The sequence below is a fragment of the Ornithorhynchus anatinus genome, chromosome X2 (genome assembly GCF_004115215.2).
Source record: "Ornithorhynchus anatinus isolate Pmale09 chromosome X2, mOrnAna1.pri.v4, whole genome shotgun sequence".
NCBI lineage: Eukaryota > Metazoa > Chordata > Mammalia > Monotremata > Ornithorhynchidae > Ornithorhynchus > Ornithorhynchus anatinus.
In genome coordinates, this window is record NC_041750.1 from 1 (window position 1) to 23083 (window position 23083).

A 23083-nucleotide genomic window follows, 5' to 3' on the forward strand; every position below is an offset into this window, starting at 1 on the left:
ATGACTGAATGGGAAAGCCCACTGGAGGAGGTGCACTTTCAGTAGGGCTTTGAAGGGGGGAAGATTGAGAGTGGCAGCCCACCTCTCCCCTCCCCCTCTTCTCCCATCCAGCTGGTGTGGCCGGATGGAGATCTGGAGGAATCTCACCTGAGTGGCCAAAATGCCATGCTGGATTCCCGTGTTATGGGTTCCGGTCCCGATGACTCCAGCTGCGGCCACCTCGGACACGGCCCCCAGGCTGACCGTGGGGACGGGGCAGAAAGACTGGTTAGTTCGCGGAGAGATTGGGAGCTGGCACATTTCCTAGTTCTTCCTCCTGCTCCCACTATTTGTAGATTCCTTCTGTCTGCCTGTCTCCCCGTTAGGCTATAAATTCCACGAGGATGGGGAACCTGTGTTTGTCCCGATTGTATTCTCCCCAGGGCTCAGTACAGACCTTTGCACTCAGTAAATACAACTGAAAGAATGATTTGGGGTCCCCAGAGAGTGTGTCTACATCAGGACAGAACAAAAAAAAAACAACAGCAACCAGAGAACCTGTTTACGCCATAGTGAGAGTTCCCCCGAGGAGCAGGCCTACATCAGTGTTGGGAGACCGTCCCTAGAGAGTGTCTACACCACACTGGGAATCCCAGGAGCCCCAGCCATCGCCACCCCTTGGGCCGGAGCCATTCCGGGCAGTGAAGTCATCCTGCCACTCATTAATATGAAATAATTCCTTCCTGCCTACACTGGGCACGGGAAGACCCACAGGAGGAGGAGGGGAGAAAAAGCCCCAGGAGACTCTGGACCACAGGTGGGGAGCAGACTCCGGGGACGGAGCAGGGTGGAGGAGGAAGAACTTACTTGGAAAGGGCCAGGCCATGCTTGTCCAGCTCCGTGTTCAGGTCCGACAGAAGAATCCCAGCTTCCACAGTGACCTGACTCTTCTCCTTGTCCACCTGCCGGCCCCCCACCCCCGAGTATAAAGACCCCAGCCCAGCCTCAGAGATCCACCCCTCCCAAGCCTAGGCGGACCCTGTCCCAGACCTGGGATCCCCATACTAATTAAGGGCCTGGGCCTGGGTGAATAGGCGGGGCCACGGTTGTCACAGGAATCAAGAGACTCTCCTTTGGCTTGACTTCACTGCCGGTGCTAGGACCCCGGGTCATAGTCTGACCTGGCCCAATGTCTGCTCAATCTGACCTGTCACTCCCCAGGGTGCCTGGTCCTGGACCAGAAGAACAGGCCTGAGGAAGACTGTGGTTGGCCCTCAGGTCCTAGCAGCCGAGCAGAGACCGATGCGGAGCACTGAACAGAATCATTAATAATGACTGTGGTGTTCATTAAGTGCTCACTTTACATCAATCACTATACCAAGCACTAGGGTGGATACACAGTAATCAAGTCAGACTCAATCACTGACCCACATGGAGCTCAAAGTCTAAGTAGGAGGGAGCCCAGATTCATAATCCTCATTTTTTCACATGAGGAAACAGCAGAAACATAAGGAAACGGTGAATTTAAGTGACTTGTCCAAGATCACACGCAGGCAAATGGCAGACTGGAGATTCCTTTAAGGCATTCTGATCTGAGGTCAACCTCATCCCCCTTCCATCCCTGCCAAGAGATGCCAGCGTCACACAGTTGTCCTTCAACAGCTAGGGGAAACTGAGACATGCAAGGGACAGATCCTGTAAAGACAATTTGTGCCAGAGAACTTAACTCCTTGACCTGAACTCCATTCATTAGATCATTCAGCTCCATCTACCTTTCTCCCTCACTGAGAATCATGTCCTCTCTCCTCTTGTCATCACCCTCGACCCCGCTGTGGCTGGGAGAGGGAGATCGGGGTCAGAATGGAGACCCAAGGTAGTCCAAGAAACCCCCAGACTCCTTGATTCCCTGGGCCCATTGGACATCCTATGGAGGTGGGTTGGGGATGCAACACTGGCTCAGGGGTCTCAGCCTCTTCCCTCCACAGCTGTGGTCATCCTGCTCCCCTAGGTTTCTCACCATCCGCACTCCTGGCCCTAGGTCTTATCATCATACCCTCCAGTTCCCCCCTACCCCTTCCCCCTTAAGACTGCCCTGCCCCTTTCTCACTGTCTCTCCCATCACCCCTCACCCTGCACCTTCCCTGACTTGCCATTCACGGGACCACGGTCCCTTCTGTGAGAGCTGCTCCGGGCAGACCCTTCCTCCACTATTCCCCAGGTTGCGAGGGACGAGCAGAGGCAGGGGAGGGCATTCTGATCCCTGAGGCCCTACAGCCACTGTCCCAGGCCTCTATTGTCCCCCCATCCCTCAGTGGCCCCCCACCGCATCTTCCGGGTCCCCTTGTCCCCCACCTCTGCTGCAGCCTTTGGCTTTCCTCACCGCCACCCTTCAGATGCCCTGTGCCGCAGCCCCTGGGTCCCATCGCCCCCCTTCTCCCCACCCAGACACCTCCCACCACATTCTCCCAGCCACCACCTTGAGAACACGATTCATCTTCCCCATCTGGATCATGAAACCGTCGGTACAGGCAATGTCCGAGGGGGAGTGGCCCCCTCCCACCACCTTCACCTTCTTGTTGCGCTGCCGAGCCAATTCCAAAATCTGCAGAGACCCCAGGCCCCACTCAGCCTCTACCCAGCATTTGCCCGGCCTCCTCCCAGCCTCGGCCCAGTGCCCCCATCCCCTTCCTCCACAGGTGAGGTTTTGCTGCCCACTAGGAGACCAGAAGAGACCAGCATGAGGGATCTGAGTCCCTGCCCATATAAGCCCAGGGTCCAGCCAGGGTGAGCTGGGGCCCTAAGGAGCCTCAGAGTTGAGGTGGCCTCCCCTGGGCTGGGGTGTGTGGTGGGGAAGGGGAGAGGGAGGAGGAAGGTGAGAAGAGGGAGTGCAGAGGAAGCATCGTAGAGCCCATCCCCGTGGGCAGGTCCACCTGGAGCGGGGGACTCTCCCCCAAACCTGGACCCCAGGACGTGGGCAGGACCACCAGGGCCGGACCAACTGAGTGATTTCCCAGCCTCTGAGTCAGATAGCACTCCACCCAAAGGGCATCCTCACCTCCCTTATCTCCTCGGCAGATGTGGGCTGGAAGAAGAGTTCTGGGCAGCAGCCGTAGGTTCTGGCCCAGTTCTGGAACTGGACCCCTCCGTGGCCGTGGGCCTGGGCCTGGCACAGATGGAGGTTCGGGAACTTGAGGAGCCCAGTGGGAGCCACATCCCCACTCCACCTCGGCCCTTGAGGCGGGGGTCAGTCTGAGAGGGACGGCGGGTCCAAATCCTCCAGGCCTCTGGGCCTTGGCCAAGGTAGGGACAGGATCCACTCGCACCCAAGTTGGGAGCTGCCACTGCCCCTGTCCCCCTGCCCCCACCCCCTGTCCCAATCCCCCCACCAGAGGTCAGTTTCCTGCCTGGGGAAGCCCCGGGGGGCTGGGACCCCCTCGGACCCTACCATGGCAGGTGTTAGTGCCCGGTGCTGCTGGGCCGTGAAGCTGCAGGCCTGCGAGCCCCAGAAATTCTGGCGCTGAAGTTTCTGAAAGCTGTGAGTCCTGGAGGCTGCAGGTCCTGGGGGCCGTGGGTCCCGGAGATTCCTACGCTGCCACGGTGCGGATCCTGGAGGTGAGAGGTGCGGACTGGGTGAAGCTGGGGGAGGCACCAGGACGCTGGAGGACTTTGAGGGCAGTTTTAAACCAGGAGCTCCCTGCTGAGTCAGCCCTGGGGAAGGGCAGGAGGAGTCGTTGGGGTTAGGGTAATGGATAACCAGCTGCAGCCCCCACTCCGACCCCAGCCCCGACCCCGGCCCGGTCAACCCTGGACAACAGACAATCCCTCGGAGAGAGAGGCAGGGTCCCCGAGGAGGGGCTCCTTGGAGCCCGAGTGTCTGACCCTCTCAAGGCCGCAGTTAGACTAGGGGGCTGGACAGGGCAGAGGCTGGTGAGGGCAAGGGGCAGGGGTGCAGGGAGGGAAGTAGGGGAAGGAATGGAGGCTGGTGGGGGTAGGGAGCAGGGCACAGGGAGGGAAGCAAGGGAGGAGACAAGGGGGAGTAAGAGAGGTGGAAACAGGGCCAGGAGAGGGAAGGAAAGGGGCAGAACACACGATTATGGTGTGGGAAAGGCTGCATGGGAACATACACTCGTGTGGCCTGTGTAGGTGCGTGTGAGCGAATGTGTGCGAGAGAGGGGGTGTGTGTGTGCAGGTGGGTGCTTGTGAGTAGGTGTGTGCCTGCTGTATTTGTGTGAGTAGAGGTGGGGAGTGCTCGTGAGTGTTTAGAAGCAGCATAGCCTAGTGGCAAGAGCACTGGCTGGGGACTTAGAGGATGTGGGTTCTGATTCCAGGTCTGTCACTTGTCTGCTGTGTGACCTTGGGTAAGTCACTTAATTTATTTGTGCCTCAGTGACCTCATCTGTAAAATGGGGATTAAGACTATGAGCCCCACGTGGGACAAACTGCCTTGTATCATCCCCAGAGCTTTGAACCATGCTCGGCACATAGTAAGAGCTGAATAAATACCATTATCATTATTATCATTAACTCCTCTGTGCCTCAGTTATCTCATCTGTAAAATGAGGATAAGAGTGTGAGCCCCATGTGGGACAGGGACTGTGTCCAACCTGATTAATTTGCATCATCCCCAGCACTAAGAATGATGCTTAGCACATAGTAAGCGCTTAACAAGTACCATAATAATAACTGATAATAAATTGCTAAAGGGGTGGGTGTGTGGAAGGGGAGAGTCTTCTTTCAAAGGGATTGTGCTCCCCACCCCCACCCCTGGCTCAGGAAGGAGAGGAGGTGGAGCTCTCAGGGAAAGGGTCAGGGGTGAGGAGTGGGCGGGGGAGGGGGGGGGCGCGCTTCTGATCAGCACTGCAACATGAAGGGTGTCAGTAGGGAGGGTCGTTCTCCGAGTGCCGGAGTAGCAGCAGCACGGTATAGTGCACGAAGAGCACGGGCCTGGGAGTCAGAAGGTCATGGGTTCTAATCCGCCCTTTCCTCTCCACCCAAACGGCTACCTTACTGCTACGGGCTCTCATTATATCCCGACTAGACTACCGTGTCAGCCTTCTCTCTGATCTCCCTTCCTCCTCTCTCGCCCCGCTCCAGTCTATTCTTCACTCCGCCGCCCGGCTCATCTTCCTGCAGAAACGATCTGGGCATGTCACTCCCCTTCTTAAACAACTCCAGTGGTCGCCTATCGACCTCCGCTCCAAACAGAAACTCCTCACTCTAGGCTTCGAGGCTCTCCATCACCTCGCCCCTTCCTACCTCTCCTCCCTTCTCTCTTTCTACCGCCCACCCCGCACGCTCCGCTCCTCTGCCGCCCACCTCCTCACCGTCCCTCGGTCTCGCCTATCCCGCCGTCGATCCCCGGGCCGCGTCCTCCCGCGGTCCCGGAACGCCCTCCCTCCTCACCTCCGCCAAACTGATTCTCTTCCCCTCTTCGAAACCCTACTTAAAGCTCACCTCCTCCGAGAGGCCTTCCCAGACTGAGCTCCTCTTCTCCCTCTACTCCCTCTACCACCCCCCTTCACCTCTCCGCAGCTTAACCCTCTTTTCCCCCCATTTCCCTCTGCTCCTCCCCCTCTCCCTTCCCCTCAGCACTGTACTCGTCTGCTCAACTGTATATATTTATTACCCTTTTATTTTGTTAATGAAATGTACATCGCCTCGATTCTATTTAGTTGCCATTGTTTTTACGAGATGTTCTTCCCCTCGACTCTATTTATTGCCATTGTTCTTGTCTGTCTCCCCCCATTAGACCATAAACCCGTCAAACGGCAGGGACTGTCTCTATCTGTTGCCGACTTGTTCATTCCAAGTGCTTAGTACAGTGCTCTGCACATAGTAAGTGCTCAATAAATACTATTGAATGAATGAATGAATAATCCCAGATCCACTATTTGTCTGCTGGGTGACCGTGGACAAGTCATTTAACTTCTCTGTGCCTCAGTTACCTCATTTGTAAAAAGATGGGGATTAAGAGCCTGAGCCCAATGAGGGATAGGGACTGTGTCCAATCTGATTAACTTTTATTTACCCCAGTGCTTAGAACAGTGCTTTGCACATAATAAACACTTATCAAATACCATAATTATTATTGTTATTATTATTAGCCAAGGGGCAGGCTTCTGGGGGAGGGGGCATGTCATTCTCTGGCCGGCGACCAAGAGGATCATGATGGAGGAGGGGAGGGAGAGGAGTCTGAGAGGCAGAAGACCCTAGCCCTAGCCCCCTCAAACACTAGTGTCGAACCTGGCAGGGGGCAGCGGCAGGAGCAAGTTTAATTAGGGGAAGAAAAAGCGACTGGGCCGAGAAACACTGCCCTGGGTTCTACGACTGCTCAGGGCTTGCGGTGCCTGCCCGGGAACTGCCCGGTACCCCCTACCCCACTGACTCCTATCCTGAGCTCCGCACTAGCCCGCGAGCCCCTCCATGACAGGGACAGGGTCCGGACTGGTCGTTGCAGGCCCGTGGCCCCTCAGGGAGCAGGATTGCGCAGGCTCGTGCTCCACAGTCATCCCGAACATCGGTCTTCTGGGGTGGTTGAGGACCATAGGAGAGCCAGGAGACAGGACTGGCTCCACCCACACCATCACTGCTACTGCAACTCAAACACACGCAAATCCTACCGACGGCCAGATGCCTCGGGCATCCGGCAAACGCCCAGCATGGCGCCACGCTCACAGCAGGAGCCCGGTTCCGCCATCTCTGCACACAGGATCCCAGTACAGTCCTATGGAGACCGTAGGCGCCTAGTTCAGTGCTCTGCTGCATACAGTAGAGCAGGCACAGTCAATCCTGGTAGTGATGATGAAGACCACGATGACAAAGATGAAGATGAGCTCCCCCTCGGATGCTGAGATGGAGTAAAAGATTCTCCAAGGGAAGTGGAGGGTGTGGGAGAAGAGGAGGGCCAGGGGAAGGACTATCCCCTGTGGCCACAGGGGAACAAAGAGGGAGATGTCAGGGGTCCAGGGTGTGCGGGGGTGCCCCTGAGAAGCTCATCACCTCCTCCAAGGGAGCGAAGGTCACGGGTCAGTGGGCAGCGCCAGATTCCCAGTCCCCCGCAGCCTGCCTGGAGCAAAGTCTGGGCTGTGAGCGTCAATTAGTAACGGCTCGTTAGTGAGTCCCATGCATCAGCAAGATGGACAGGCTGGGGCCTGGAGTCCTCCTGGGCCAACGGCAACGGTGAGGGTGTTTGTGGGGAGAGGGAGCCAGCCAGAGGGGTCGGGGAGAGGACCGAGGGGAAGGAGGAGAGGGCCAAGGATTTTGGGGTGGAGGGTGGGGTAGGAATGATGAGACAGTGCCCCCTCATTGGACGCCCATTGCTAAGAGAACTGTAGGAGTGGGGCCAGGCTGGACCCGGCGCCCTCTGATCCAGAAACTCAGCAGGAACCGGCCTGCGGGGTCGCCGGGGAGAGGGTCCAGCTGCTGTTGGACAAGGGGTAGCCAAGCTGAAAGTGTCCATTTCTGCACGGAGCCCCTCAGCCCCACCTGGACCTAAGGCCCGAACTTGAGCCTTCCTGGAGGGAGGCGGTCATGAGACCCGATCGGCTCAGGTCAGATCATGCTCCTAAGGGAAAGCAGTGTGGCCAAAGGGATAGAGCCCGGGCCCGAGAGTCAGCACAACCTGGGTTCTAATCCCAACTCCATCACTTGTCTGCTGTGTGACCTTGGGCAAGTCAGAGAAAGTGGCCTCATTTTCCTCATCTGTAAAATGGGGATTAAGAATGTGAGCACCATGTGGGACAGGGACTGTGTCAAACCTCATTACGTTGTATCTACCCCCGAGCTTAGAACAGTGCCTGGAACATACTAAGCACTTAGCAAATACCATTTAAAAAAAAACCCAACAATAAAGACTCCCAAACTGGGCCAGACTGGACACCAAAACCTCTGAGCGTCTGGGTCTCCTCCACAAGGCCACATGCCTGGGGACCCCGGGGTTCCAACTCTGGGGTCCCAGCTTCCAACTGTAGGGGCAAAGTGATGGGGCGACCCCAGGTTCAAGTAGTGGAACAATGGGATGAGGGACCCTGAATTCCCACTGACAGAGTGATGGGGAGGGGAACCCCAACTGCCACCTGAATGGTGGGACAGGAGATCTCGGGTTCCTGCTGATGGAGTGATGGGATGGGAGCCTCAGGTTCCAGCTGATGGAGCAATGGGATGGGAAACCGTGGATTTCAGCCATGAGGGTGGAGCCACTGCTCTCATCCAGTTGTTTGGGCCAGACTTCCGTCTTGTTCCCCTGTGACCCTGACCAGATCTGAGCACACTTAAACAGGACCATTCCCACAATGCCCTGGGGCCTCTCCAACTTCCAGCTAGGTGCCCCACACACATTTTGCACTCACAAGGGGTAGAGTCAAGCAATGTTCTGAACACAGGGCTCAGGCAGGCAGTCAGGATCCCATGCCAATGGAGAGCCTTGAATCAACCTATCACTCCGTTACCAATTAATGACACAGATTCAGAGTTACAAGGCCCAAGACAAGGTGAGCAGGATAAAGCCAACAAAGACACAGTTCAGCAAGAACTGTAGAGTCTGGGAGTGGTGAGGGCAGCTGGGGCTTCGGGTGCTTATCAAAGTTGTTATTGATTGATGGACGGATGGAGGGTGAGTTACTGGGTTGGTGAATGACCTTGACCTCTGTGATCGTCCAGCATAGGGCTAAAACCACCGTGAAAAGCTTAGGGAGGGCCTGGCCTGGATGCACCTGGACAGCCCCCTTCCCCACACTATCCCATCACAGAGTGACCCCCACCTCAGTGCTTTCTACTCCACCCCCTCGCAGCACTCTAACCCTGGGGCCGTTTAGCTCAGAAAAGAGGTCCCCCTAGCACCGGCCACGGCCCCGGCTCTGCTGGGATCCCCAAAGTGAGGCCTTCCTTGTCTGTGCCATTTATTTTAAGAGAGGCTCAGCACCGGAGTTAGCAAGCATGGATTGGGGGCAGAGAGGGGCAGGGGCTGGGTGGGGACAGGGTCAGAGTGAGGCTAGAGGCGTGATCGGCCCATCGTTCCTGGGCCCTAGCTCGCCTGGGGTGGGGGGGTGGGGCCCCGAAGGGCCAGTTCTGTGGGGAGAGAGGGGCTGGTGTGACGCTCGGCTGGGAAGGCTGAGTTGCTGGCCAGATGTCTGTGCCCACAGCAGCCTCACAGCTTGGAGACACCGGCAGGAAGTTCCTTCAGCCACTTGATGAGGATCTGGTTCAGCTCAGTCGGTCTGAAAGAGTCCCACGCCCGGCCAGGAGGGCGGGAGGGGGGAGAGTTAGTTAAGGGGGCTCCAGAGGGCTTGCTGCAGGGCAAGGGGGAAAAGACAGGGTCCAGATGGGGGGCCGCAGGCACATGGTGGAAGCCGGGGATGCAGATGCTCTGGCGAGAAGGGGTGGGAACTGGGGGAGGGGGGATTTCTGGGTTCCGCTGGCGGTCATAGGGTGAAGATGAGCCTCCGGGAAGCATCCGTCTGCCTACCTCTCCATCTGTGTCCAGTGTCCACACTCCTCAATGTGGCCCCTCTTCAGTTGAGGGACCTGGAACCAAGCAACAAGGGCAGTGAGGGATAGGCCGGAGGCCGGGGGGTAGGGGGTGGGGGGAACGTCGGGGGGGGGACCGGGGGGCCTGGGGGACAGTTTCCCATCGCTGACTTCCACCTCCCCTGCCTAAAGCTCAACCCACCAAATGGGCCCGGGAGAGCGGGCCCTCTATGCAGACCCCCTCCCCCTGCACCGGCCTGGGAGGATTCCCAGCTGGGCTGCAGACACACAAACCAGACCTGCTCCCACCTCTCCCCAGAGCCCCAGCTCCTCACCCAGTCCTCCATGTGCCGGGACGTTTGCGGGGTCAGAATTGGGTCCTTCCCAGCCGTGATCATCAGCGCCGGAACCATGATCTGAAGAGAGGCCGCCACAGAAGGTCAGAGGGGCGAATCCCGGGGTGGGGGGAGTGTTTCAGGTGGCACCATCTAAGGGAATGCCCCACAAACTCCAGGGGCGCACCTGGACCCCAGATTCCAGGGCAGAGTCCCATGTCCCAACATCTCCTCCTAGAAACCTTTCCTGATAGAACCCTCATTCCTTCTTCTCCTGCTCCCTTCTGGGTCACCTCTGCATATGGATATTTTCCCTTTTCCACCCCTCCCTCAGCCCCACAAAATTTATGCACATACCCAAAATATATTTATCTTAATGTAAAAATAAATCTAGAGTGTAAGCTCATTGTGGGCAGAGAACACGTTTACCAACTCTGTTGTACTGTACTTTCCCTGGCTATAACTGGCTACCCAGTGTTTTACAGACAGTAAGCACTCAATCGATACGATTGATTGATTGATTGATTGATTGACTGAATGACAACCCTTAGCCCCTGGTACACAATCCCAGGAGGCGCAACCCCTCCCCACTACCCAGTGACAGCAACTGAAGGTGCAGGGCTGAGGGTGCCAAGCTGGACAGGTGGCCTCTCCATGGGGGATTCCACCTCCGGGATGACCTGGCGAAGAAGAGGTCTGAGCACTCTTCCCCTCTGCCACGATCTTGGGGATAACTGCTCCTAACTGTGGCATCAGGACCCATCTACTCCTATCCCATCCTATCCCGGGAGCTTCTTCACTCACCTTCCGGCCAACTGCAGTGCACGACCAGCGCCAATTCCTCTCCATGTTCCTGTACCAGTTCAGCGGGCCCCTGGGGGTGGGACCAGGACACCTCTGGAAGGGGTCCCAGGGCACTCACGAGAAGGGGGCTAGGACACCTTCTGAGGGGGCACCACAACACCCATAGGGAGAGACCACATAACCCATAGGAGGAGGCCAGGACACCTCCAGGAGGGGAACCACAAAACCTATGGGAGGAGGCCACTCCCCTAGTGCCAGAAACAGCTGCCGGCTGGGGAAAAGCCATAAGTCCCATTTCCTTTTATGTTCCCTGGAGTGGGGCATGACATTGGGGACAAGGTGTGGGGGTGTAAGCTCCCAGCTCTGTCAGAGGCTGGGCCAAGCTCCCTTCTGTGCCAGGTCCAGTACCTGAAGCCAGATTTCTCAAACTGCTGCACATAGAAACGCAAATCCTCCTCCTTCAGGATACGGCTGGTCGGGGAAAACTCGGGCATCCCCACCAATAGCCCGCCTGCAGAAAGCGTGTTTCAAGTCTCACCCCATGGTGGTCACAGGCCCGGGGCCCCAACTTGAAAGTCCCAGCTTTGGATCCCAGCTCAAGGCTGCGCTGGATAACCCAGTCTGGTTCACACACTCTAGGTCTCGGTCCCAACCCCTCCCCCAAGCCTGGGCCCCTGCCCCCTGGCGGGATCGGAGAGGAGATAGAGGGTGCTGTGTGGACAGCAGATTCAATCCCCAGAGGAGAGTGGGGAGACCCTTCAGGTCTAACACACAGATCTGGCCTGGTCACCCATTGAACAGCAGGGCAAAGTGGACCAGGGTGCGTCCAGGGATATGGCAGACCCTTGCCTCTTGCCGTGAGTCCCCTGCCGTTAGCCCCCTGCCCTGAACCTCCTCACCTCTCTTCCGAACTTCAAAGGACGTGAAGAAGTTCTGCAAATGACAGAAATGGTCTTTACTGTAGCCCTGACCTTCTCATCTCCAGGTCGGGGGATCCCAGGCAGAGGGACTCCTACTGTCCTGGGGAATTGGGGCCGGGGGGGGGGGGGGGGGGAAGGGGGGGCGAGCACAGCCCAACCCACCTGCATCCAACTCCCCTCCCCCACTGGCACAATTCATCTCACCTGAGTCCATCTCCTCTCCCTCCACTCTCCCCTAGCTGGACCCAGCTTGTCCCAGCTACATAAATGTGATGTAGGTTTTCCCAAACACCAGAAGCAGACCTCCCACTTCCCCCTGGAACCTCACTGCCCGGCAGAGAACCGGCCCAAAGCAAAGTCAGAAACCACCAAGCCCAAGGAGGGGGTCTCCATCATGAGGATCCTGATCAGACCTAGGTCCAGCGTGCCTCCCCGACTCAGTCCCCGACTCTCCTGACCCTACGCTTATCTCCTCATCAATCCAACCACAATCCACCCCATCCCCGACCCCCAAGTCCACACCTTTTCATCGCTGGCTCGGATTAAGAGTTTCAGAGTTCGGCTCAGGTTGGCTTCCAGCTCTGCTTCGGCCACCCCCTAGTCCGAAAGGGATCAGATGAGCTTCCAGTAGGGGTGCCGAGGGGGCCGGTGGGGGCAGCTATCAGAGGGAAGCCAATGGCAGAAGGGGAAGGTGGGGGCAGAAACTCTGACCAGTCCAAAGTACTAGAGTGAGGGACCACCTTCCTCCTCCACCAGGCTTTCATCAAGAGGGGTGAGGGGCAGGGGCACAGACCGGCTACTCCTATCCCAGCTACAGCAATTCGGGGCACATGTTGAGGAGTGGGGTAGGGAGGAGTGATTCTGGATCTGCCTGCCCCACTAATTGTAGTCTCTCACCCTTCTCTTAGCCAAGTGACCCCAGAATAAAGGTCAAGATCAGAAGGCTTATCTGATTCTAGTCTCTCATTGCTCACCCACTGCATTCAAACAGATTTCTTCCTCGAGGGCCCTGCCATATCACCTACTTCCATCTCCCCTCCCTCTGCCCTCCTCCAGCTGGGCACAGCCCTTCATCCATCTCCCCTCCCTCCTCTCTTCCCCCGCTTCCCTTCTCTCATCCCACCTGCATCCATCTCCCCTCCCTCTGCCCATTCCCCACTGGCACAGCTCATCCCACCTGAGTTCATCTCTTCTCCCTCCACCCTCCCCTGGCTGGCCCAGCTTGTCTCAGCTACACAAATGGGATGTAGGATTTCCCACACTCCTGAGGCGGACCCCCCACTTCTCCCTGGAACCTCACTGCCCAGCAGAGAACCAGCCCAAAGCAAATCCAGAGACCACCAAGCCCAGACATAGGCAGGTGAATGCCCAAGGGCTGGTATGTAAGCCCCCGACACCCCTGCTTACCGGCTCCTGAAAGTACAGCTGGTAGTCACATACGGGCAGCGCCCGAATCCTCTCCATTGCAGGCACTGAGGGGTCTGCTGGCATGAAGGGTGTGTTCAGACTGGCCACAGCCCTAAGCATGAATATGGACTTCAGCATACACACATACACACACACACACATACGTACGTATGTTAGTACCACCTCCCACAGATAGGCTCGCTGACTAGCGCTACAGTTGTAAGGAGAGGAGAAAAGATGGGAGGGGAAGGGAGATTGAAGGTGAAGGGGAAAAATCAGAGGTTTGGCCAGGAGGGGAGGTGGAGGAGAGGAAAGGAGGCACAGGCACTTTTCCCATCATTCTGCCCCTCATAAGCCCCAGATCTGCTCACTCCTGCCCCATCCCCTGGCCCAGCCCAGTAGCCCCCAAAGCAACCCTTCTTACAGGAAGATGGATACTGTGGCAGCAGACATAGGAACAAAGCTGTCTTGTGCCTGCTCAGATCCACCTCCAATCCCAACCTCGCACCTCCAGGATACCGCAACACAGATGTTCCGTCGCCACAGAAAACTCAACAGGTCCGAAACCCAAGTCCTCATCCACCCTCGGCACCCTCCCGTAGATTACGCCACCAACCTCGCGGGCACGCTCAACTCTTCGCTGTCCTTCGACAGTCACGTGCCACCGGTGGTCAAGGCCGCCAATTCTGCCTCCGCAATATTTCCCAGATGTACCCCTGCTCCCTCGCCAGCCAGGAAGTCATGCCCCGGGCACAGGGCCCTGGACCAGGCACTCGCTGTAGCCCAGCTCTTTGGCTGCATCAGCCTGTTCTGTGCCTTCCCAGACTCTTCCCCGCTTCAGGTTATTACCACACTGCTGCTTTGATCATCCTTCTAAGGCACCATGACAACCCACCTCTCCATCCCTCAAGCTCCTCCTTCAGCTACCTATCCACTTTCCTCTATATCCAACCCAAACTCCTGACCAGCAGCTCCAAGACTCCCTCCGCTCTCTCCTCCTAGCAAATTGACTCCCTTCACCTTATACTCTACAGTTCACACTCTTTGCTCCTTCCTACTAATCTTCTACCCAGCTCCCTCTTTCCCAATTCTCCCATTCTGGCCCACTGACTCACCCCCTTCCCTGTACCCCCTACCCCCTTCAACACTCCCAACCCCAGCCCACAGCTCTCCCCCTTCAAAGGCTTCCAACTACCCACCTCTTCCAAGAGACCTTTCCTGATTAATCGCACCTCACTGATCAGGTCATCTCAACGGTTACCTTTTCCACTTACATAAATAACAACTCAAGTATTGTATTGAATTTTCCCATATTTTCTCATTGATTCTTAGACTGGTTTTCCCAGGCTCTTGGTATGACCATGTTTTACCTCCTGGTGTCGCCATCAAGCTTTGTCCCATCATATGTAAATGGTTTACGGCTGCCTCACTTCCCCATTAGACTGCAAACTCCTAAAGGCAGGGAATTTTTCTCTTATCCTGTATACTCCTAAGGACCCAAGACAGGGCTCTGTCCACAGCAGGTGTCCAGAACAGTGCCCTTCCCCCATCAACTTGTGCTCAACTGGCCTTGGGAACAGCCAGGTATGGAAGAGGAGAGCCTCCAAATGTCACTCACCGCACACGCTCCGGATAAAAGAGAGCCATGTTCCACACAAACATGCCGCCCCAGTCATGGCCAATGAACACTGCCTGGGAAATGCCCTAGAAGAAGATGGAGAGGGTGGAGAGGGCAGAGAAGGCGGGGATGGCAGGAGCAACTGGAAATACACAGCTCTCGGGGTGGGAGGAGAAGGAAGAGAAGGGGAGGAGGTGGTGAGGAAACCAGACAAGGCCTGATGACGATGACCTTGTCTGGGTTCCAGCAGCCTAAGACCTTTGGGGGGTGGGGGGAAGGGGATGAAGCAGAACCATCTGGAAGGTGTCCCTATTAGCCTCGGATAGAGGAGAGAGGTGAGGTGAGGCGGGGAAAGTAAACAAAGGCAGAATTAGATTCAGGCTCCCTCTGGCCTCTTCCACATCTCATCCCGCTACTCCCCAACTCACCTCCCAGCTGCCTCACTCTCAACTCTTCTGTCTCCCACCCCTCCTGCTGACGCTCCCTCCTCCTTCACTTCCAAGGACCACTGCTCTCCCCATCTCCAAACCTCCCTAAAATGTCACCTCTTCCTATAGGCCTTCCCTGGCTGATATTCCCCTCAACTCCCCTCCCCCCGGCCCAGTCTGATCATCCCATATGACACCTCACAATCCTGGGTGTTTTCACCTATTTCTGCTTGATTGAGTCCTTGCAACCTACGATAGAGATGCATTCCTCCACTCTAACTTTGGGATATTTGTCCAACTAGGCCACTGTGTACTTCAGACTCTAAATCCCCAGGGCAGAGATTGCATCTTTCACCACTTGGATCTGCCCCTTCAGCAACACAGCGGGCATTGGACACAGTGCTCTACCCACAACAGGAACCCAGCACTGAGTAATATGCCAACTCCTCCGCCCAGCAAACCCAAGCCTCTCTAACTGGCAGCAGTGCCCAGGCAGGGCAGGGTCAAGGGACCGGGACCAAGCAGCCCCTTCCAGATGACCAGGCTTCAGGAATCGTGTTCACAGGTCAAATCTCAGGAGTCGAAGGTTCACAGATCAACAGATGCCAGGGTCACGACTGGTGCCCTGAGAGCCGTCTTCCTAGTGATTGAGTTCCACCCAGGACCCCGACATGGGCCCTGACCCTGACCTGATCCAATCTTAACCCTTTCCCTAGTTCCAGCTTGTCAACAACTGGATATAGGACTAAAGAAGTAGAGGGAAAAGGGAAAAAAGAACTGAAGGAAAAAAAGGGTAGGGGAAGGTGGAAAAAGTATTGGGGAAGCACCCTCAACTTGGGGAGCCTAATGGTAGGATTGGGGAGGGGGAAAGGAGCAGAACTATAACGCAGGATCCAGAATCAACCCCGCCCAAACCAGCTCCTTCTGGGGGTCCTTACCAGTTTGTCCAGGAAAGTCACCGCCTCCTGCCAAAGAGAAGGGCATCAGGATTCAGACCCCACCCTCCAGTATCTACTGCCCTCCCCTCCTGCAGGCCTCCCTAGGGCATCAATCAGTCAGTGAGTCAATTGTATTTTTTGAGCATTCACTGCATTTAACGTACTGTACTAAGCGCTTGGGAGGTACAATATAACAATGACGTATGCATTCCCCACCCACAATGAGTTTACAGTCTAGAGGGGGAGATGGATATTAATATAAATAAATTACAAATATGTACGTAAGTGCTGTGGGAAGGGGGGATGAATAAAGGGAGCAAGCTCTTCCCACCTTGAGCATTGACTCCCCTCCATCCCCACAACCCCCAAACCCGCCCTAGACACTGGTCAGGATCTGTTCAAGCCCACTCGGGGTACAGGGAATCCACACCACTACTAGCCACACTTTGATGGCCACCCACGTTCTGCTGGACCTCAGGCAGTCCCCACGGCCAGCAGCTTCAGCTGGCGGGGGACTGGACTCCTCACTCTGGGGTGCAGCCCCACTCCCGGTAATTCAGTGACAAAAGGAAGATCTCTGCTGCCTACCTTGCACATCTCCTCTTGGGAATACTCTTCAATGGCTGGAGAAATAGGGAGCAGGTGAGATTCCCCACAATCCTACCCCAGCCCCTGTTCACATGCTAAATAAACAGACCCAAAGGAGTGGAGGGGGCAGGAGTTGGGGTAGATGGACACAGGTACCTCCACCAGGGTTGGAGAGAGGGGAGAAGCAGCATGGTCTAGTGGATAAAGCACAGGCCTGGGAGACAGAAGGATCTGGGTTCTAATCCACCACTTGTCGGCTGTGTGACTTTGGGCGAGTCATTTCACTTTTCTGTGCCTCAATTCCCTCATCTGTAAAATGGGGATTGAGACTGTGAGCCCCATATGGCACAGGAACAGTGTTCAACCCGATTTGCTTGTATCCACCCTAATTCTATAGCAGAGTGCCTGGTGCATAGTAAATGCTTAATAAATACCATAAAAAAAAAAGAAAGGAAAAAGGGGCAGACCTGCATGCACTCAGACTGTACTCCTGGGGCTGACTGGGCAGGAGATACAGGCTCTGGGGAAGGTCTATGGGAGGACGAGTGTCTGAGGGCCTCCTCGGGACCATCCCTCATGCCCATTCTGGTCCCCGTCAGCCAGGGGTCTGGGGGTTCCCAATGCAGAGGAAGGGAGAAGCCTTTTATTCCACCCACCCCTGTTCCCTACCCACCGCCCAATTGAGGAGACAGAGATGGTGGGGGGAGGAGGGGAGCAGGGAGACTCGCTCACCTTGGGGGGCCGAGGAGTCCCCGTAACCCTTCATGTCCAGAGCTATGACCCGGAACCCTGCATCAGCCAGAGCCGGGATCTGCAGGGACAGAGAGACAACTATAGGATGGACCGGGAGATGGAGGATAGGACCCGGAGGAGGTGGGAGGAGGGATGAAAGGAAGGGGATGGGCCGCGAGTCCTCGGTGTATGGCTCGACGGGAGTTTGGATCTAGGAGCCTGCTCCCCGGCTCCTGACCCCAACCCCCTCACCTGGTACCTCCAGGAGAACCAGCTCTCAGGGAAGCCATGGCAGAGACAGACAGCAGGGCCTGTTCCCGCTTCCACGAAGTGCAGTTGGACTCCAGGCTGGATGGGCAAAGGGGGTGAGCACCAAGGGGCAAGAGAAAGAGGGTGAAGGGGAGGGGGGGGCATGACTGGAGTGGTCCATGTGCTCCAGCACCAGTTCCAGTCAATAGCAGGGCTGTGGGGACAGCAGGGAAGGAGGTTTCTGGCCATGGGGGGGGAGGGGGCCAGGTGGGTGTGAGCAGGGGGTGTGACAATACCTAGGTGTGGGAACGCAGCATCCCCCCAGCACCCTATGGAGAGGTGTAGACCACCCCCCACCACGCCCCTCCCCCGCCCAGCCCCCGGCACCAGATCAGCCCCTTGGGGATCTCCAGACCCTCGTGGGGGGTTGCAGGCTCCAGGCCCAGCGGGCCAGACTGTCAGATCCTGCCCCAAGGAGGCCCGTGGACACTAAGCCCTCCAGACCTTGACCGAGACTTGTCCGTGAGCAACGCTGTCCGGCCTGCAGGCAGTGAGCAGGATTTCTTTGGGGCCAAGTGGCTGGAACAAGGAGCAGAACGATGGGGGTGGGACTGAAGATCAGGGGAGCCCCAGGGGTCCCAGAACCAACCCCCAGTGCAGGCAGCAGGGTCCAGGCCACACCACCACCACCACCTTCCCAACTAGGCACAAATGCCCTGCAAGGAAGACGGCAGTCGGTGTCAAGTCTTAACCCCTTGATACCTGCATCCCCGTGACCTGTTCCAATTTCTCCAGGGCTGCAGCTGTGTCCCGGGCCTGGACGGTGACCAGTCCTAGTTCGAGGGCTGCCCGCAGATTGGCTTCGGTGTCATCCAAACAAACAGCCTGATACATGTATGCGTGTGTGAAGGGGGCAGGGTGACAGGTTAGGGGCGACACACAGAATGGGGGAATGGCTGAGGGAGGCCCCATGACACTCTTCGCCTAGGATCAGACCACTATCCGTAATGCCCCCACCCCATTCGGATGTCACAGAACCGGACTTGAACTCAGAACAAACCTCCCGGTTTGGGGGCCGGGGACAGGGCAGCGTCTACTGCCTCAGCAGCCCCCGATCCCGGACCTTCCCCAGGACTGCCTAACAGCCCCTAAAGGCAAGCCCTGGGGGAGACTATTACAGAACAAACACCCTAGCCAGCGAGCTCTTCTCTTCCCCGCCACCCCAGGACACGTTGGATCCTGCCCGCCCACGCCCCCGTTCCCTGGGGCACAGCTGCACCGAGCCACCAGGACCGGCCGTGGTGTTTCCGCCCCGCACCTCGTGGGGCCTCACGCCCAGCGCCTCCAGCGCCAACAAGTAGATGCCTGGGTCCGGCTTGGCCACGCCCACATGGCAAGACTCCACCCGTAGGTCAAAGTGCTTGGCCAGGGCACACGAGATCTCCGCCCACTGGCCACGCTGGGGGCTGTCGTCCACCCACGTGTTGGACAGGATGCCGGTCTTCCACCCTGGGCCAGAAACTCAGTCACAGCCCGGGCGGCCCCTCCCGGACATGGTCAGTCGGTCAAGGTTCCCGGCGCTCACCGGCTGCCCAGTCCTATGAACCCGGGACTGAGAAAGGGAGGAGGACTGGTCTGATCAGCTAAGGCAGGACCGATCGTATCGGTTAATCGGAAATGTTTACTGGACACCTGTGGTGCTGTGCCGGACACCTGGGAGAGTACAATTGGGGTGTGGATTCTAAGTAAAGATTTCTACCTCAAAGACAGACTCGTCCTAGTTTCTAGTACAGACCAGCCTCCCAGAGGTCACCCAATATCACCCCCTGAAGGCAGGGGCCGTGCCGTTGACTGACACTAGTGTCGCTGACGCTAATCCCCCCACCCCTAGTCTCTGCCACTAACTACCCTCTCACTGCTAACTGAACCCCTTTCCCCCAGCACCTACTTAGTCCCAATGCAGGCTGAAGGAGGGCAAAGGGGGGCAATCACTCACCCCTGTTCCTGAGGGCAATGGCAGCCTGCAGCATGGGGATGTTGATCTCTGCCCCAGAGCCCATCTCGTCAAACACCCGACGGATGGAGAACGGAGTCGGTAGCTGGAGACCGGCGGCTGCGGAGATGTCTCTACAGGCCTCGTCCAGGAGAGGCACCGCCTGAAACGGGGGCAGTGCCCAGAAGTTGGCGGTGCCCAGCAGAGGCGGGGGAGAGAGTTGGCATCCAGGAATAAGACTCACTGAGACCTCCCGCCAGGGACAAGATCATGGCCCAAGGGAGCTGGCATCCGGTTTAACCACTGGACTGCCCCACCTGCCTAAAGGACTCCAGGAGGGAGAGAGGCTGAACGTCCCCACAAGTAGGCCCTGCAGATCCAGGAGGCTGTCTACTCTGGACACGGAAGTCTGGTCACCCCTGGACTGAAGGTCCTGGGGAACCCAGAGCTGTCCTGGTGAATCCAGAAATCCCAGGCTGGAGAGTTGCCAAGACCTCAGCATCCTCTGGATGGGGAATGATGGAGAGAAACCAGCCAGTCCTCAGGATCCCAGGGTGCTCATTTCCCTCCTCCACCAACACGCTTGCCCAGGTCTAGGCCAGAACTGAGTCCGGGAGGGGAAGGGACATGGGGCAGGGGCTGGTCCTTAGTCGAGTCAAGACGACCAGCCCAACAGAAGACTTAACTGCTCTTTGTAGCTCTTCAGCCATTCCTGAGAGGGAAAAGTGGGAGAAGGAGGACTAGAGGGTGGGGGCTGTGTGAGAGCCAGTGTGGGAAGGGCCAGGGCCATGCACTCACTTGTCCAACTGTGAATTCTCCTCTCAGCAGGCGGGCAAAGGGCCCCTCCTGGCCCCCCTGGGTGGTCACCTTCCTGAAGAATCCACTAGATGAGGCAGGCAGACAGACAGACAGACAGACATGAGCGGCAGTGATTATTCCCCATTTTAAACTTGGGACCGTAGCCAGCCTGCAGCTGCAGACCCATCTCGTGGGAAGGTAGGGGAACTTAATCCGTTTCAGGAGAAGAGGCTTCCAACTGCTGCACTGGCAGGACATAACAATCCAGTGGGCCGTTCCTCCTCAGGCCTCCCTGCCTTCAAGGGCCCTGAAATCTAGCAGCGAAGGCTGAAGCTAAAATCAATCACTGATTAGAGGAAGCAACACAGTCTAGAGAGGACAGCCAGTGAGACCCCCTCCCTGCTTCCAACTTCTCCTCTCTCCAGTCCAAATTTAATCTGCTGCCGCCAACTAACCTGCCCACCGTTCCCTCATCTTTCTAGAGCATCGTTGTGAACACGTCTCCCCGCTCCTCAAAAACCCCCAATGATAACCCATTCCCCTCCACATCATACAGAAAATCCTCACCCTCAGCTTTAAGATACCAAATCAGCTCTCTCTCTGCTCCTAACCTCAACCCTCTCCCACTACATTCCAACTCATACATTCCTCCTCTCCAGTCTGCCTACCGACAGTGCTTGCTCTCATCTTTCTCAATGCCAACCTCTTGCTCACACTCTCTCTCCTGCCTGGAACTCCCTCTCCCTTTACCTCTGCCGGGCTTCTGTTCTCCCCATCTTCAAGACTCTTCAAAAATCACATCTCCTCCAGGAGTCCTTCCTTGATTAATCTCTCATTTCCCACCTTACACTTCTCTGCCACCTGTCTGCTGTGTGATCTTGGGCAAGTCACTTGAAATAGCACAGGCTTGGGAGTCAGAGGTCATGGGTTCGTATCCCGGCTCTGCCACTTGTCGGCTGTGTGACTGTGGGCAAGTCACTTCACTTCTCTGTGCCTCAGTTACCTCATCTGTCAAATGGGGATTAAGACTGTGAGCCTCACGTGGGACAACCTGATTACCCTGTATCTACCCCCAGCGCTTAGAACAGAGCTTGGCACATAGTAAGCGCTTAACAAATACCAACATCATTCTCTGTGCCTCAGTTCCCTCATCTATAACATTGGGTTTGAGACTGTGAGCCCCGTGTGGGACAGGGACTGTGATCAACCTGATCTGCTTGTATCCACCCCTGCACTTAGTACAGTGCCTGGCACAAAATAAGCGCTTAACACCCTAATTATTATTATTATTATTCCCCCAACCAGACCTTCGGCACTTCCACGTGCCGCCGTCGACCCCCGGCCCACGTCCTACCTCTGACCTGGAATGCCCTCCCCCCTCACATCCGCCAAACTAATTCTCTCTCCTTCTTCAAAGCCCTACTGAGAGCTCACCTCCACCAGGAGGCCTTCCTAGACTGGGCCCTCCCTTTTCCTCTGCTCCCTCCTCCCATCCCCATCTCCCCAACTCCCTCTCTCTGCTCTACCCCTTCCCCACCCCACTTGTGTATACATGTACATATTTACTATTCTTTTTATTTTATTAATGATGTGCATATACCTCTAATTCTATTTATATTGATGCTATCGATGCCTGTCTACTCGTTTCGTTGTCTGTGTCCCCGCTTACCGCGGGCTAACGAGAGCGGCTCGGCCCGGTGGTGGAAAGAGCCCGGGCATCAGGGGTCATGGATTCAGATCCCGGCTCCGCCACTCGTCATCTGTGTGACTTTGGGCGAGTCACTTCACTTCTGTGTGCCTCAGCTACCTCATCTGTAAAATGGGGATTAAGATCGTGAGCCCCACGTGGGACAACCTGATCACCTGGTATCCTCCCCAGCGCTTAGAACAGTGCTTTGCACATAGTAAGCGCTTAACCAATGCCATCATCATCATTATTATTATTACCGAGGGCGAGTTTCTACCCGGCCGGGGCAGGACGGGACCTCCCCTGCGCTCTTTCTGCCCCTTGATGATGATGATGATGATGATGTTGGTATTGGTTAAGCGCTTACTATGTGCCGGGCACCGTTCCAAGCTCTGGGGGAGATAGAGGGTCATCGGGTGGTCCCACGTGAGGCTCCCAGTCTTCATCCCCATTTGACAGATGAGGGAACTGAGGCACCGAGAAGTGAAGTGGTTTGCCCAAGGTCACCCGGCTGACAAGTGGCGGAGTCGGGATTAGAACTCATGACCTCTGACTCCTAAACCCGGGCTCTTTCCACCACCGCTCAGCTGGAGCGGGGCTCCGGATAGAATTCGTTTTCCCTCCCCGCTCCCCGCCAAAGCCTTTAGAGCGGAGGAAGGGGTCGGCCGGGCGGCCGGGCGGCCGGGCGACCTTTGCCCTACAAAGGGGCCGAAGAGCCGGGGAGGGACGAAGGAGGGTGGGGGCAGGCGGCGGGGCTCCTCCCTACCTGGGCAAGGACAGGGCCTCCTCGGTCCGACTGAAAACCTCCCGTGGAGACGGACCCACCAGGACGCCGCCCAGCTCAAACAGAGCGGCCCGGAGCGCCATGGCGGCAGGCGGGAGAGGTCGGAGGGGGTGGGTGGGGGCGGCCGCGGCTTTACCCATGAGCGCCGACCCGCCCACTCAGGCCCGCCTCCGCGGGACCCGCCCCCAGCAGGCCCCGGCCACTCGTGACCCCGCCCCCCGCGGGCCCCGTCCACCCATGACCCCCCCCCCCAGGCCACATTCCCCGCAGGCCCCGTCCACTCATGACCCCCCGCGCAGGCCCCGTCCACTCACGACCCCCCCCCTGCAGGCCCCGTCCACTCACGACCCCCCCCCCC

The 23083-nt window shown here is 57.1% G+C and overlaps 2 protein-coding genes across 2 annotated transcripts; both read right to left on the bottom strand.

Moving 5' to 3' along the window:
- Positions 1-22: 22 nt before the first annotated feature.
- On the bottom strand, positions 23-8263 carry LOC100093190 (the record flags this gene model as incomplete). The annotated part of the gene is made up of 7 exons (XM_029052789.1): positions 8069-8263; positions 6761-6902; positions 3425-3783; positions 3035-3142; positions 2456-2581; positions 847-941; positions 23-238 (listed from the first exon to the last, which is right to left on the bottom strand). Coding segments are annotated over exons 1-7 (1241 nt in total), but the record flags the coding sequence as incomplete, so codon positions are not given.
- Positions 8264-8442: 179 nt separating this feature from the next.
- EPHX2 (epoxide hydrolase 2) lies at positions 8443-22846 on the bottom strand. Its single transcript, XM_029053089.1, has 19 exons — positions 22708-22846; positions 20255-20339; positions 19460-19619; positions 18782-18972; positions 18226-18348; positions 17968-18042; positions 17467-17562; positions 17215-17293; positions 16483-16517; positions 15895-15921; positions 14529-14614; positions 12911-13022; positions 12026-12100; positions 11483-11516; positions 10992-11094; positions 10584-10653; positions 9780-9860; positions 9443-9501; positions 8443-9194 (listed from the first exon to the last, which is right to left on the bottom strand). The coding sequence occupies exons 1-19, from the start codon at positions 22806-22808 to the stop codon at positions 9125-9127; spliced, it is 1662 nt and encodes a 553-aa protein (XP_028908922.1). The 5' UTR covers positions 22809-22846; the 3' UTR covers positions 8443-9124.
- Between the last annotated feature and the right edge of the window lie 237 nt (positions 22847-23083).

Excerpts from the sequence above, each read along its gene's own strand:
- EPHX2 (XM_029053089.1), bottom strand. The coding sequence starts at position 22,808 with ATGGCGCTCCGGGCCGCTCTGTTTGAGCTGGGCGGCGTCCTGGTGGGT. Across the intron at positions 20,340-22,707 it reads GAGGCCCTGTCCTTGCCCAG|TGGATTCTTCAGGAAGGTGA; the intron begins GTAGGGAGGAGC and ends TGCCTCATCTAG. Across the intron at positions 11,095-11,482 it reads CTTTGAAGTTCGGAAGAGAG|GCGGGCTATTGGTGGGGATG; the intron begins GTGAGGAGGTTC and ends CGCTTTCTGCAG.